The 14,191-nt window shown below is 49.6% G+C and overlaps 1 protein-coding gene and 1 long non-coding RNA gene across 2 annotated transcripts in view; one reads left to right on the forward strand and one right to left on the reverse strand.

The window, feature by feature from the left end:
- Positions 1 to 5,417: 5,417 nt before the first annotated feature.
- PDE6D (phosphodiesterase 6D) overlaps positions 5,418 to 14,191 on the reverse strand; it is a 39,883-nt gene continuing 31,109 nt past the window's right edge. Inside the window, exons 3-5 of the mRNA XM_075157184.1 lie at positions 9,437 to 9,562; positions 8,485 to 8,590; positions 5,418 to 6,047 (exon numbers count right to left, since the gene is read on the reverse strand). Of these exons, the coding sequence (XP_075013285.1) occupies positions 5,966 to 6,047; positions 8,485 to 8,590; positions 9,437 to 9,562 (314 nt within the window). The 3' untranslated portion in view covers positions 5,418 to 5,965. The remainder of the gene's footprint in view (positions 6,048 to 8,484; positions 8,591 to 9,436; positions 9,563 to 14,191) is intronic.
- LOC142085368 (uncharacterized) lies at positions 10,841 to 11,599 on the forward strand. Its single transcript, XR_012674636.1, has 3 exons — positions 10,841 to 10,871; positions 11,135 to 11,193; positions 11,569 to 11,599. It is a non-coding gene; the product is annotated as an uncharacterized LOC142085368 (long non-coding RNA).

A 14,191-nucleotide genomic window follows, 5' to 3' on the forward strand; every position in this document is an offset into this window, starting at 1 on the left:
GCCCCCAAGCAGGCACTGGAGCTGCTGCTCCCTGCCCCTGTGCTGCACCATGGGGTGGCTGTGGAGCACCCCCCAGAACAGGCTGGTTCCCCCAATGAGGGCTGGGGGCTCTGTTTGGCTGTGGGGAGCCCCACCAGGCTGTTAGCCATGGCCTTGGGCTGTCAAGGCTTCTCCTGCATGCTCCAGCTTGGCAGGGGTAGGGCTGAAAGAGGGATGAAGGCAGGAGTGAGGTAGAGGTGTCTGTGGGAGGTGCTGGGTCACCTCACCCGGCCGTGGGAGCAGCCCCGGTCCTAACCGTGTGCCCACCAGTATCCCCGGGGGCTCCGGGCTGGCATGGGGCTTGGTGTATCCAGCCCAGCACAAGGGCTGCTCTTCTCTTGGGTCAGAGCGGGTGGCACGTCCCGTTCTGGGTGGCCCACCAGCCTACCGAGCTGGCCTTCGGTGGCTCTCCCGAGGTCCCTGGCCAACGCGGTGACTCAAGCCAGCGTCCTCCCCGTTCGGCCGCCGGCGGTGTGCGGGCACTGTGCGGTCCAGAGCAATATCGCTGTATTGCAGCACCATCTAGTGCTGCGGGGTGGGGAAGCCCGGCACCCCAACGCTCCACCCGAGAGCTACGGCAGCACCGCGGGGACAGGCCATGGCCATCCCGTGTCCGTGGGTCGTGCTGCCAAGGCCACCCTGCCAGGAAACCCAGACAGGCTGTTGGTGATGGGGATGAATGGGCAGCACAGTGTGTCCACTGGACTGGAACTATCCGGAACTATCCCCCCCATGCCCCTGCTCCATGCCAGGGAGTTTCCTGCAACAATCCCGGGAAGCATCAAAGGGCACAGACGTTCCCAGTTCCTGAGCCACGTGTATCTGGCCTCAGCTGCCAGTTTTGCCACCTCCTCTATGGAAATCGGGCCTCTGCAGTCTCCTCTGACCACTTTTGCTTCTCTATCAGCCAGATGACCCTGGCTCCTTAAGTCCCTCGCCGTCAGGGTCTTCACATCACTCCCGTGGCTTCCTCCTGCATCCCGGGCAGTTTCTTGGTGTCTGTCTTCCATAGCCAGCATGAGTGTGGTCCCTTCCCACAACTTGTTGCTGTTCCCCTTTTGCATACTTGGGGCAATGCGAGCCCTTTCCAGCCCAGCTTTTTGGATGCAGCACCATCCACCGCAGCACCATCCCGCCAGCCACTCCTCCCCTTGCTCTGTGTCCCCAGCTTGTCCACTCTCAGTTCATCGTCCCTCCTGGGTGCCTGCCACGCTCCCCACCCTGCCCAGCCCCGGGCACTGGGAGAGCAGGCAGGATTTTGGCACAGAGAATGTGGTGCAGGCAGGATTTTGGCACAGAACTGGATCCCATACGAACGGGATGCTCTGCAAGAGGGGCTGTGGCGATGGCTGGCCCCACTCCTCTCCTGTGGTGGGGGATGCCGGCGAGGAAAGCCACCATGGATGCGGATGTCACGTGTGCAGTGGGGTGAGGCGGGTGCCACGCCCCAACAGGGATCGCACCCAGGTCCCATGGCACTGAGGGCTGGTGGCCGGGGGCTCCCTAGGGCAGGAGGAGTTGGGCACCTTGGACTGGAAAGGGGCCCTTTGGGTCCTACCTCTGCCCCAGCTGCCCTCCTGTCTTTGAGGACGGATGGGACTGCACCGAAGTCACCTGGCAGCCCCGAGGTCCCTGTGTCTGAGCGGCTCGACGCCCGGCTTGGGCTCTGCCCACACTGTCCCAGCGACCCAGGAGTGGGATCTCTGCCCCCAAAAGGGGACAGAGGGACCCAAACCTTCCCAGCCCCCCTAATCCCCTCCCAGTGCCGCCGGGGGAGGATGGAGCTGCATAACGTGGGACGAGACGGCGCTGACCCCGCGGCTGCCCACCGCTGCCACGCGCTGCCTGCACCCGCAGGAAGGTAAGAGTAGCAAAGCATGCACCGAACGTAACGTGGCCCTGGGCTGTTTGTGCGCCTTTTGTTCGCCGGTAACCTTCGTGAATCAGCTAATTAACCGTATTAGGATGGCTCTGCTTCCCCGCCTGAGCGTTATTGGGCAGGGCAGATCTGGGGCAGCGCGCCAGTGGGAGCCCCAGTCGGCTCTGCTGAGCGGTCAGGCAGCTGAGAGCCCCTGCGGCGGCTGGGGAAGGCGCCTGGGCGGCAGCTGGGGTAGGTGACACCCCGGTGGGGTGCTGGCGGTGGACAGTGAAGGTGAGAGAGCCCTGTGATTGCTGTGCGTGGGGGGAAGTCCCCTGTCCCCCATCTCCCCCATCACAGCATGGAGGCGAGAGCCTGATGTGCCCGGGGTTACGTTCCCACTTCACAGCCAGCCCCGAGTCCCATCAGTGGGTGTTTTTCATTGCCATAAGCCGTGCCTGCGCCTTGGGGAGCCTCTACGGATGGCTGGAGAGGGGGTGGGCAGAATGGACCCCAAAACCAAGCAGGGAGCTCCCCTAAAGCCAAAAGCGTGTTGTGCATCACCCTCCTCCTGTGCTGCCTTGCTGCTTTTACCCAGCAGGTCTGCAACACCCTGGCTTGGAGGGCTCCCAAAGACGTGGCTGAAGGGCAGTGAGGATGAAGTTTTCTTTTCACAAACTTCACCTCAAATGTCTCCATGCCAGCCCTCCAGGCTGTGCGTGGCCCCAGCTTTCGCCTGCTTCTCCCTCCCTCCTTCCTCCGCTTCCCGATGTGCTTCTGTGGCCTCTGGCCGTGTGTCCAGGCTCTGCAGGGCTGCCCTGCCCTTGCCGCCAGGTTTCCGCAGGCTGCCGGGGTGGCTCGCAGCCCTCCCAACGAGGCGGGTGAGCCTCGCACGGCAGTTGTCTGGCTGGCAGGGAGCAGCCTCCCGAGCACGTTCCCTGCCCCGATGCTCTTGCAGAAACAAATGCCCTCTGCGTGCCAGCGGCTGGAAAGCACTCGCACCCGCCACAGGAGCTGCCGAGGCCAAAACACCCCGGCTGTGAACAATGAGCTGGGGAAAGCTGCGGCTGTCGGCTGGGATTCACCTGCGGCGGCTGTTGCTGCTGAATCCGGCTGGTTCCCTCTCCCGGGCACCGCTTGGCAGCAGCTCCAGATGAGCCGGGGTTTTTGCTAGCGGCTGGGCTCTGGGAAGTGCCCTGTGTGGCGAGAGGCTCCTCGCCTGACCCAGCTGGGTCCCACCCCCCCAAAAGTGCCCATCTCACCACCATGGAGCCCTCCCCTCATGCAGAGCCCGGCGCGTGGACAGGGCTGGGGGAGGTTTCCCTGCCCTGGAGATGCCTGCCAGGACTGTGAGTTTCCAGGTGGGAACATTTTTGGTAAATAAAAGGAGGAATGATTGTGTTGCTCCCTGCTCACAGTGCTCCCCCCACCCAACTTTGCGCAGAGGGTTTTGTGGGGCTGCCCTCGGACCACGGCCAGAATCACCCCTGGGCACGTGGACAGGTGGTGGCAGAGGTGACAACACCCCCCGGACCTCCTGCTCCACTCTTGCCCTTTCCAGCCCCACTTTTCCCTTTGCTGGGGCCTTTGCTGTCCCAGTGCCAACGGGGAACCCCTTCCCTCCCCGCCCGCGCCAGGCTCAGGCCCTGGGGACGGGATGCGCTGAGGGCAGTGCGTTGGCAGTGTCTCCTGTCCCTTCTCCCAAGGCTCCCAAATCCCCATCAGCCCCACGGGGAGGGGACCCGCAGCTCCTCTTGCCTGGGCCAAGCACGGGCTCCTGCTCCGACCACCTGGGGGCCCTTCACCCGGATTTTGGGTGGCGTCTGGTCAGACCGCACTGTTCCCCCCTGCCCTACCGGGGCCTTTCTGCCGGCTGAGTCCGGCCCCCTGCTCTCCCCCGGCCCCGGCGTTTGCTCCATCGGTTCTTTAAGGGAGGCTGAGCCCCGCACTGGGAGGTGCTGGGGGGGTACTGGGAGAGGCTGGTCCAGGGACAGGAGCGGGTGAGCTGCCAGCTGTTTCCCACGGAGCCACTTGAGGGCGGCAGTGACCCGCCGCAGAGCAGCCGCCGCGAGGCCGGACAACTTCAACTGGGTGAACTGGGCGAACTGGAGCAGCCGGGCGTGGGCGGGGAGGGAAGGGGCTCCGGAGGGTCCCCTCGAGCTGTCTCAGGACTCGCGTCCCTCCAGGGCCCTCTCCCAGGGCAGCTCACCCCGCGGGAGCCGCAGCCACACGTGTCGGTGACCGCCTAACCCCCGCGGAGACCTCCAGCGTGCGCGGCTCTGCAGGGAGGGCATCCCCGCAGGCGCCTTCCTCGCCGATCAGGGTAAGCGGGTGCGAGAATTCAAAGCTTGTATGCCATTAAAGAAAAAGGGAAAAAGGCATCCAGGTCAGATTCAGTCCCGCTGGAACACCCCGCTGCTACGGGGGCAGGGGCTCCCCGCACTCGGTTGTAGCTCAGCGTGGCAAGAGGAGACGCCTCCTCCCTGGCTCTGCCAGGCCCACGCTGTGTGTGTCTGACAGAGCATCTGTCCTGGAACATAGAGGTACCTGCTCTCAACACCCTCGACCTTCTGTATTTTTCCTTTTTGGACACCTTTTGTCTCTCCTCGTTGACAGAGATCACCATCACTGGGTGTCGTTCATGCTGGGTGCAGAAGGCAGTTTCAGTTGATATCTGGGCTAGGACAGGTCACGCTGCTGAGAAGACTCTGCCCTGCGAGTCCAGCAGACTGAAATCCATTAGTTGAGGTCTCATGAGAAAGCTGCTACAATGGAGAACGCTCTTCTTACGGGGATTAATGGTCCAACTGCAATTCACTTAAAAATTATGCCGTATCCCTCCCACATACACCCAGTGGCTGAATTCGGGATCTGAAAAGATGCGTTTCATTTCCCTGTGACTCTCCTGAGAATCTCAAGCCCAGCCATGGGACAGGCTGACCAAGGTGTCCAGCAATCATAAAGCTGTCTGTGATGTTTAAGAGCAGAAGCTGGAGATGCCCCCTTCCCAAGATTTACACGTGCTAGAGCACGGGGAAAGAGTAGCGGTAGGGCTCAAGAAGCCTGTCGTAGCAAAATTGCCGCCATGTGTCATTAAAGCTGTGCACACATGGGTATTGTTGGTATCAGCAACTGCAGCCCCAGCTGTGCTTCAGGGAGCTCAGCCCAGCACAGGACTGATGCTGGTGGGCTCAGGGGAACACAGGTTTTCCAGAGGAGTTTGAGCAGAAAAGCAGAAGGGCATGCAGTGCTGCTCAAGAAATCAGTGACTGGGCAAACAGGACAACCTGCCCCGAGGGATTAATGGACAGAAATGAGGCCAAGGAGAAACCCTGGTCAGAGCAGTCAGGAAACCTTTCCTACATGGTCAGCTGGAGGAAGAGAAATTTAGCAAGGGTAGGGGGGCTGTGGAAGAAGCAGGGCTGTGGAAAGCCCTGTTCTGCTGCTGGCTTGAGTGATAGGAGTTTGTGCCTGCTGTGAGGCATTTTTAAAACAGAAAGGAAAACGCACAGAACTAACGTTTCTTCCCTTCTTTGGACGGTAGGAATGTTTTAATTGAGAAATTTGTTTTAATTACATTAGGTGATATCACAGTCTATTTTACAAGTTCAGGGTAAGAGGATGTGTGGACCAGTTACACAGAAATCCAGTGAAAGGATAAAAACCTACAACATGAGAAAAATGAAAAGGTTAACTTAATCCCCCAAAAATGAAACGCATTGAGAGTTTGGTGTGAGTGGAAATGGGAGATTATACCAGGATCCAGAGAAGTACAAAGGATGAGACTAACATAATTTACAGCATTGGTTCTGCATGACCATCGTTTGCCCGTGTTCAGAGACAGCCTCTATTCCCCAGTGCATTGCTGAGCAGATGGTCCTGTCTCTGAGGGTTCGGTCTGGTCTTGTCAGAGGAGAAAGCAAAATAACTGATGGGCAAAGGTCACAACCCACGTTGAGCTGGTCCCCAGGGCCACCGCCTACAGGAGTGTCTTCCACTGGATAGTCAGGGGGTTCTGCAGCAAGAACTGTATGGAGGAAAACTAAAACAGCTCCAAAAAGCCCCATCTCAAACGTAGAAAAGTCTCACTCTGGAAGTGCTTACGAGAAGGTCGTCATCATAGAATTTGGTTTCTATAATAACATTACCACTGTGGATGGAAAAGAGGAGAAAGAAGAGATATTAGAAGAGTGCATGAAGAGTAGAAAACGACTGCTGCTCTCAATGCTCTCACAAGCCTGGGCTGACATCTTACCCCCCGCAACACGAGCTTTGGTTTGGAGCTGCATGCGATGAGCACTGTGTCCTGATCCAGGGGCCATCAGGGCTGAAGGATCTCTCCATTGCATTCCTACATGGAGCAGTTCCCCCCCGTCCCTCCCTTGTCACCCCTTTTCGGGGCACAGTACCACGCAGGCTGCAAAAAGTGCTCACAAATGGCAAACTTCTGCTCACTTCTATTGCTAAAAATAAACTAGCAGTCCCAGCACCTTCAGGCCCTTCTCTCTTGCAGTGAATTGTGAAAACCGATGGGAATTCTTTTTTTATTCCCCATCTCTGTCCTCTAGTGCTGAGCAAGCTACTTCAACCAACTTAACATGTCATTCTCCTCAAGAAGTGCTTAAATGCAAACGCACAAGCATATTTTATACAAACTGCAATGGAAATGTAGATTTGGGTGTGACAAAAGCTCTGATGATTTAAATTGCTGACTTTGAGATTTTGGTAGACAAAAGAAAGAACTTTGGGGCCATTACAACACTTGGACACCTGAGCAGTGTGATCTGACCATGTCTAAATAACCTGGCTCTTGAAAATTGAAGGAGCAGTTCCATCTCCACTGTGGCTCTTGGTATCTGTAACACTGGCAAAGCTGAACCTGGCAAGAGTGTAAGGTTTTTGCTGTGGCGTGACCAATGCTTGAACTCAAATGTCAGGGAATGTTCTCAGTCTGATATTCAGTCATCCTGGGAATCCTTTGCGCAAAGTGCCTTGTTAGCACCAAATACCACATCTCCATTCTCCCCTGCTATGGAAACACCGAGACAAACATGAGGTCTTTGGGAATATCACAATGTGAGGGGTTCTCCAAGTCTTGGCAGCTGAAAAAAGCTGATTTCTCTGGGCCACAAAAAACTTTTGGATTTCTTTGAGCTGGTGATTCTACTGAAAAGCCTCAAGAATGACTTTAGGACACCTCCATGAATAGGAGAGAGATCTGGGCTGCCCACTACCAGCGGACAGACTCCAGGGAAAGACTGGGATACTGGAAAATCCTCAAGGTCACTTGAGAACTGGACTCTCACCACTCCCAGCCTGAAAATGCCTTGATTTCCCAAGACGGTCAAAACCAACTTGTCAGATATCTTTGTTTCTTTACTCTGATTCCCAAATCTGGCTCTTCCTGTACTAACTAAAAGTCAGTATGGAAGCTCTGGGAGCCGAGGATGTGTGTAGCACCTATGAGGTTCTGAGCAGATTGTGCCAGGGAGCACTATTTGAACACCGATGCTCTCTTCTGAGTCCGCTCTCTCTTTGAAACGTGCTGTGAATAGAAATCAGTGATGGTAGTTCCCATCCCGGTGCCTTCTCTACACGACTGGCTTTCCTCCAGACAGGGAACGAGAGGGAAAACGTTGGAGAGGAAGGTCTTCCAGAGGACACAGTGACCTTGCGGTGAGACTGGCTGCTCCCTGTCTGCCTCTTGTTGGCAAGAGGATTCCCATACCCTTCTGTCTCTGCTGGCAACGTGCTCCTCATGTCCTTGCCAGCACCCATCCAGCACTGCAGGGAGGGTGGCTTTTTGTGAGTGATCGTAGCTTCCCAGGGGCCTCCCTCAAGGAGCCTTTTCTGTCATCCCACTAAAGCCTGTGCCTTGCTGCCCACACTCAGAGCAACGCCCAGCACGCATTATTCTGACACAGGTCCTGGCGATCGCTGACCTACTCAGAAGTCAATGTGCAAACAGCGGCCAGGACTAGACGTTTCTGAGGAAGGTGTGTGAATCCCATTACAGGTGACTGTAAAATGACTGTTTCCTACCTGTTAAGGGTATTTTGTCCCCAGATACAACTCCATATGACTAAATGCATAGTTTATAATCCAATGTAAAGGACACAAAGCTTGGCAAAATGGTACAGTGATGAAACAAATGCTAGAGCAGCTCCTATGGGTGATACATTGCATGAAGAACAACCACCTTGGACAAGAGTCAGTGATCAATAGCTGGATTTGAAAATGGCCCAAACATCTCTTTTTTTTTTTCCCTGGATGTAAGGGGTATTAAGCTGCAAAGCATTTTAAAATCCTTTCACGGTTCACCTTTCAAAAAAATTAAGCAACTCTAATAAAGGATCTGTTCCACTTTCTCCAAACTTCTATTGCTATATTAATGCAAATTGGACCTATGGGAAAGAAGGTAATGAGGTTGGCTTAGCCCCTTTTATGTCTCAACAGCTAACAGTAGTGAGGGTGATTCAGAGCTGGTAGCAGCTCCTTCTCTTCATTCCCACTGTGGCCCCCAAGGAAATGCCACACACTGCTTTTTCTTTGCCTGCTCTCAGATTCTGTAAGCCCAAGGCACTCACGTTAAAACGTTAGCTGGCATCATCTGTGATTCAGGTGCTGCCTCTATCAAGGACTGCCAAGTGTTTGTGGAGTTAGGAATCACAAAACCGAATTCAAAGAACCATTCTGCAAAGTAAAAAGAAGATCCAGAGGCATTTGAAAGAAGATAAAATCCACAAATGGTCCTTTTGCTTTTCACCTGACAGGCTGGGGAACTCCCTAAACTGTCCTGCTGTGCTGCCAACATTTTACATTTAAATTACTTTGTACAGTTTAAACTGCACTGAACCCTGCCCTCCTCTTAAAGCAGATACTCCCTTTCTAAAATAGCTGATGGTAATCATAGAGCCACGCCACTTCCTTAGCATTCATCACACCTAATTGGGAACAGGGAAACCACACTCCCCCTCTTGCAGACATCCCCTGGATCCAGTTGAGTCTAAGTGTACAACTGATTGCCCAAAAGACAAGGAGCTCAATGTTTTATCTCCCCCTCCTCTGCCCCAGATTAAGAGTAATACTGCAGTGAGGGAGATCAGATGTGCAGCTATGGCGTCACACGGACACTACTTTGTGGCACTGCTGTAACCAAAGTAAACCAGAGGCTCCTTTAGTCCGGCCTCCAGTCTGGTTGGTGGCCAGCACTAGGTGCGTCTGAGGAAGATGCATGAATCCCCATAATGGGTGACTCTAAAATAACCTATTTTCTTGCCTCAGGCAGCCTGCGGTGGATTTATGCCCTGAAGCATGATTACCTAGATTTTTTGCTTACATAACGAAGTGTTAATACACTTATGAAATGCTATCCCTAATATTGTGGCCCATTAGTCCTGACAAGATGAGTGCTTCAGTACTACTCTGAAAAATTAAAATCACCACGTTCAACCCATTTTAGTTTCCCTAATCCCCGTCATGCTGGGGGTCACTCACTCCTTGTGCTGCAGCAGGACTGCACACAGAGCAGATGCATACCTTCTAGACACTGCCCTTTGAAATAAACTTTCTGTTCCAGTCGGAATTTTTCCATTTGTTCTGCTGAGGAAAAGTTTAACTCCCGAGACACTGCTTTGCATTTCAGGATTTTTTTAGGAACTCGAGCTGTGAAACAGATAAAGAAGCATTATTTGGACACAATAAAACAAACCCAGCTGCTTCAGGTGCTATAATAATATACTTTGAAATAATGATTAGTGCTAGTACAAGATCATAGTAGCAGGAGAAATGAAAACACAACAGACTTTGTTTTCACATTTGCAGGAGTGAAATCCAAAATGCAAATGGGTTAAGTACCTTGCCCAGAGCCAGGAATGAAACTTGTGACAGAACCAGGGATACAACCCTGATCTCTCAGACTCCTGGTTCTTAGCTCTTTATTACTAAAAGACACAATTCTTCAGGTAAAAATATGAGATGCAACTTAAATCTTTACTTTAGGAAGTGTGCTGAAGATCACAAGCAGCCAAAGGGCTGTTTAGTACACCAAACGTGTTAGCCCTTCTCACTTCTCCTTCCCTTTCAGACTGTGCATCCCCAGCAAACCACAAACGGCTATTTCTCAGCCCAGCAGCACTGTTTCAGCCATCTCACGTAGCTCTGAAGTCGTCCTGTAAAAGTATACAAAATGTCTGTTCCCCAAACAATGAGACCCACAGAGGCAGTAAAGTCAGTACCAAACTAGAGAGTTTAAGAGAGAGTTATTTGGCAATCCAGGGTATCTGGGCTCTTGCAATGGGTGAGACACCAACAGCGGCAAACTGTACTTAGATATTTCATAAGGTTTTTTTTAGAGGTGGAGGAGTAAGAGAAGGGACAATTTGGGTGCATTGATTAAATATGCTGAAAGGTCCTAATCAGGAGAATACGGGGGGGAGTCAATATACTAAAAATCTCCCAAGCCCGTCATACTTCAGTGGTATGATTGTACATAACCCTTCCTGCCTATTAGAAAATGTTTCATGTAAATTTATTAGAAATAAAGAGGGAATACAGCTGGCATGTGCTTTATGAGCCAAACTGTTCCTAAATGGAAAACGTATCAAAACATCCATGAGCAGACAGAAGGCTGCTGTTTAATAAAAGGAAGAGTCTACCAGACCCCAGGCAAATCCATCTAATGTAGAACAGTTTAATGGAGTAGGACCTTGATATGAAACCAATCTAGAGAGCTGGAGGGTTAGGGAATGTAAGCTACCATCCTATCCCATGGAGAAGTACACAGCCCATGGTTTGTTTAAAAAAAAAAAAGGTAAAAAAGAAAGTTAAAAGTGTAAGGGAGGAGTTTTAAATGTAAAAGCTCTCTAATTATTTTTAGTCTTTTTTTTTTCAGCATAGAAATCTGCATGGCACCATCCTTTACTGCCCTCACAAGTACAGACTACAGCTTGTTGTGAATAAACATCCCTTTGCAGTTAAGTGTAAAATGACTTCTGCAATTTAGTAATTAAGTTTCTTTCATCCCCAAGACAGACTGCTGAGAATGTTTGCTTTAATATCATAAAACTACAAAATAAAAGGTTACTTTTAATAAAAGTAGGACTGTGTAGTCTTTAAACCCCTGATCTAAGAGATTTTAATTGATATGTATATCATCAAGCAGAAAATTTTAATTGAAATTATTTATTTTAAACTCATTTTGTTTTTATACCTCTTTTTTTTCCATTAAAAAGATAGAAGAGAAAGAAGTTTGATTCTCATCAATTAGGAACATTTTAAAACATGCTGAAATACAGGTAAGCATAGACTCTATCTTAAATTTAGTACTGCTTTTGGTTAACCTGAGGATATACTATACCTGCACATTTATTTAAGCACTTATATAGCTAACATACATTTAGTCAGATACTTAATTCTGATTAGATTAGAAAATAATGAATGACACATTTCTTATTTGCTAAGCAAGTAATTTTGGATCCAACTGTGTTTAGTTAGAAACTGAAATTCAATTAAAATACCTGTATCATTATGTTTTCATACAGTTTAATAAAACTACCTTAAATATTTGGGATGTGTAAGAAAGAAAGGTATCTTAGCCAAACTTCTTTTATATTTCAAACTACATCTTTTCTTAGATAATGAAAGGATTATTTGTATTTCCTGAATGAAAGCTCGCTGTGGTGACTGGCAACAACACTGGGGATTCTACAAGTGCTAGACCTCAGCAGCCTACTCTAAGATTTGCTTGTATATTGGAAGAAACCAAACTTTACGGATTTGCGTCTCCCAGATTACCTCCCAGTTTTGAATACACTGTCACCGAATTGAGTTGACTGGGTACATGGAAAAGCTCCTGCTGTCAAAAGCTGGTTTAGATGGTTAATTCCAGTTTCAGGTGCTCAGGCAGTCATTTTCACTACTTTCAGCGGTTTAATGTTAAGACTTCAGCAGCAATCCAATACCATATTAATATTCTTTTTATTTAATCTAAGTGGTAATAGTAAGTTTAGGTAGTAATAGAGTATCATTTGAAACTTAAGAGTTAATTTTTTAAAGAAACCTGTACTTAAATCAAATAGAAGTCCTGTTTAAAGGAAATAAATTTTATTCACTCTGCTATATATTTGATTCTTTGTTTGCTATGTCTAGACTGTGATTTGCCCTGAATGGCCACAGAACACACACACACAATACTCTGAGATACACATGGCCTTCATTTTAAAACAATTATTCTGACTGTTTGCCCTCACTGTTTCTGTTGCAGGACTGTACCAGAACCACATTTCCCCACACCTTCTTTTAATTCATAGTCAGATTATCCTCCTTTGTTGGACACCTCTCCCCTTTCTTAGCCTATTTATTGAGAATAATCTATCCATCTCAGCCTTCTTTTCTTGCTAAGCCATACAAGAACGGCTTTTTTCCTCTCTTCTCCTAAGAAAGACCATCCTTCCATCTGTAATCTTTTCAGTGGCTTCTCCTAATAGTTCTTCTCAGAACCTGTTCCAGTTTGCAGTCATCCATCTTCTAGATGGATAGCTGAACTGCACACCAGATAAGGTCTTAACGATTCCTTGTACAATGGGCATTAATCTCATGCCAGAGTATGCTTTAATTAATTCCCCAAGCTCCTCTGATGAAGGTGAGGGTTCCTGTTTTATATGTGAGGGTTCCTGTTTTATATGTGAGGAAAATCTGAGACACAGTGAGGTGATATGATTTGCCAAAGTGAGAAAGATGGCAGGAGGGAAATGGGGCAACACAACAAAGCCTCACGAGACATAGCCTCCAGCTGTCCTCTCTGCCCCAAAGCACACCTTTCTGTAGTTTGCATTGAACCAAGGCAGTGCAACAGTCTGCTGAGACAGAGAGAAGAGGATTCAAAGACTAGCCATGCGTCCAAGGAGAAGCTTTTGCAGCACAAAATCTGGGAAGACTGGGAATACTTTTGGCTGATTTTCTTCTGCTTTCTAAAGCCCAATTCCTCATTTCTTCTAGGTCTCCTGTTAGCTGCTGTAGGCATGCCAAATGTTACAGTTATATCAAGAAGGCAAAGCATCACTAACCTGCAATTTAAGAAATTTAGTATTGAACTGATGAATTACCACATTTCTTTTGAAAGTTGTATTTCAATTGCTTTCCTACGGGTGTATTTGAAAGTGCTGGAATGCTTTTCCTTCGTGTAGGTATCTTGTGTGGTAAGCATGAGTAAATAGCTGTCAAGGCCTACCCGCAGAACTGTTTGCTGTTACCACTGGTATGAGAATGGGAGTACAGGTTAGCAAGGCTGAAGGAGACAAAGCTTGGAAAATGCTCTTAGTAATCACTGAGTCACAGCTTTGCTTTCTTCTAGCTCTGACCTGGAACCTCTATTCCTGGCATCAGGTCCCTCTTAAGCTGAGACAACCTACTACTGGTCATAATAATCTCTTGTCATAAAGCAGATGAATGACAAAATGAGGAGAAGGCAACTCGTTTCTCTTGCACCTTAAGCTGGCTTTGAAACCAGGTATATTGCTGGAAGACTACTGGACTCACAGTGTTTTGCCACAGATCTTCTTTACGCTCTCTGGGCAGAGAAGGGTCTTTATACGCTGGTTGCCTCCTTCAGACACAACAGATTTTCCAATTTATGGGAGAGGTAAGTTCTAGTAGTGCCAGGCAGAACTCAGTCCTTGATGTTTAACCAAAAATACATCAATGTCACCAGCATAATTAAATGATCAAGTTCACTCCACTTACTGGAGATCAGCTATGCTACTCACATAGTAGAAAAGCCTTCAAAATTAATTCAGTGAGGTCAGACTCTTCACAGAGCCAAAGCAAAGCTCTTGGCAAGGGATGTTACCAATCACAGTGCTTTGTCACGAATGGGGAAAAGTAAGGGACAGTGAAGTCCTCTGCTACTGAGCGAGGTCAGAAGTGGAAGGGCAACAGGCCTTCCTAGCAATGGTAGAGGGTCAGAAGAGCAGAGCAAATGTGCCATGTATGCCATTTTAAAGCAGAGGTCAAATTTAGTGCAAGAGAATATTAGGACCAGGCAAGGTAATAACTGCGTATGCTTCTTCCCCACTCATTCTCCATTTGACCTCCACCTTGACTAAACCCTGTTGTTACACTGAGAAAAGTCAATATATTTTTATACTTTTCATTTTGGAACCAATGCTCGACCTAGCAAAGGTCGGCCACTCATTCCTTACCCAGCTGCACTCCCTGCTTAGCATTGTTTAACTTGTCCCCTTTGCCAGTTACTGATCCACTCCCACTCTTCTCCACGTGTCCCCAGGTTATTGT

Source organism: Calonectris borealis, chromosome 9 (genome assembly GCF_964195595.1).
Source record: "Calonectris borealis chromosome 9, bCalBor7.hap1.2, whole genome shotgun sequence".
NCBI lineage: Eukaryota > Metazoa > Chordata > Aves > Procellariiformes > Procellariidae > Calonectris > Calonectris borealis.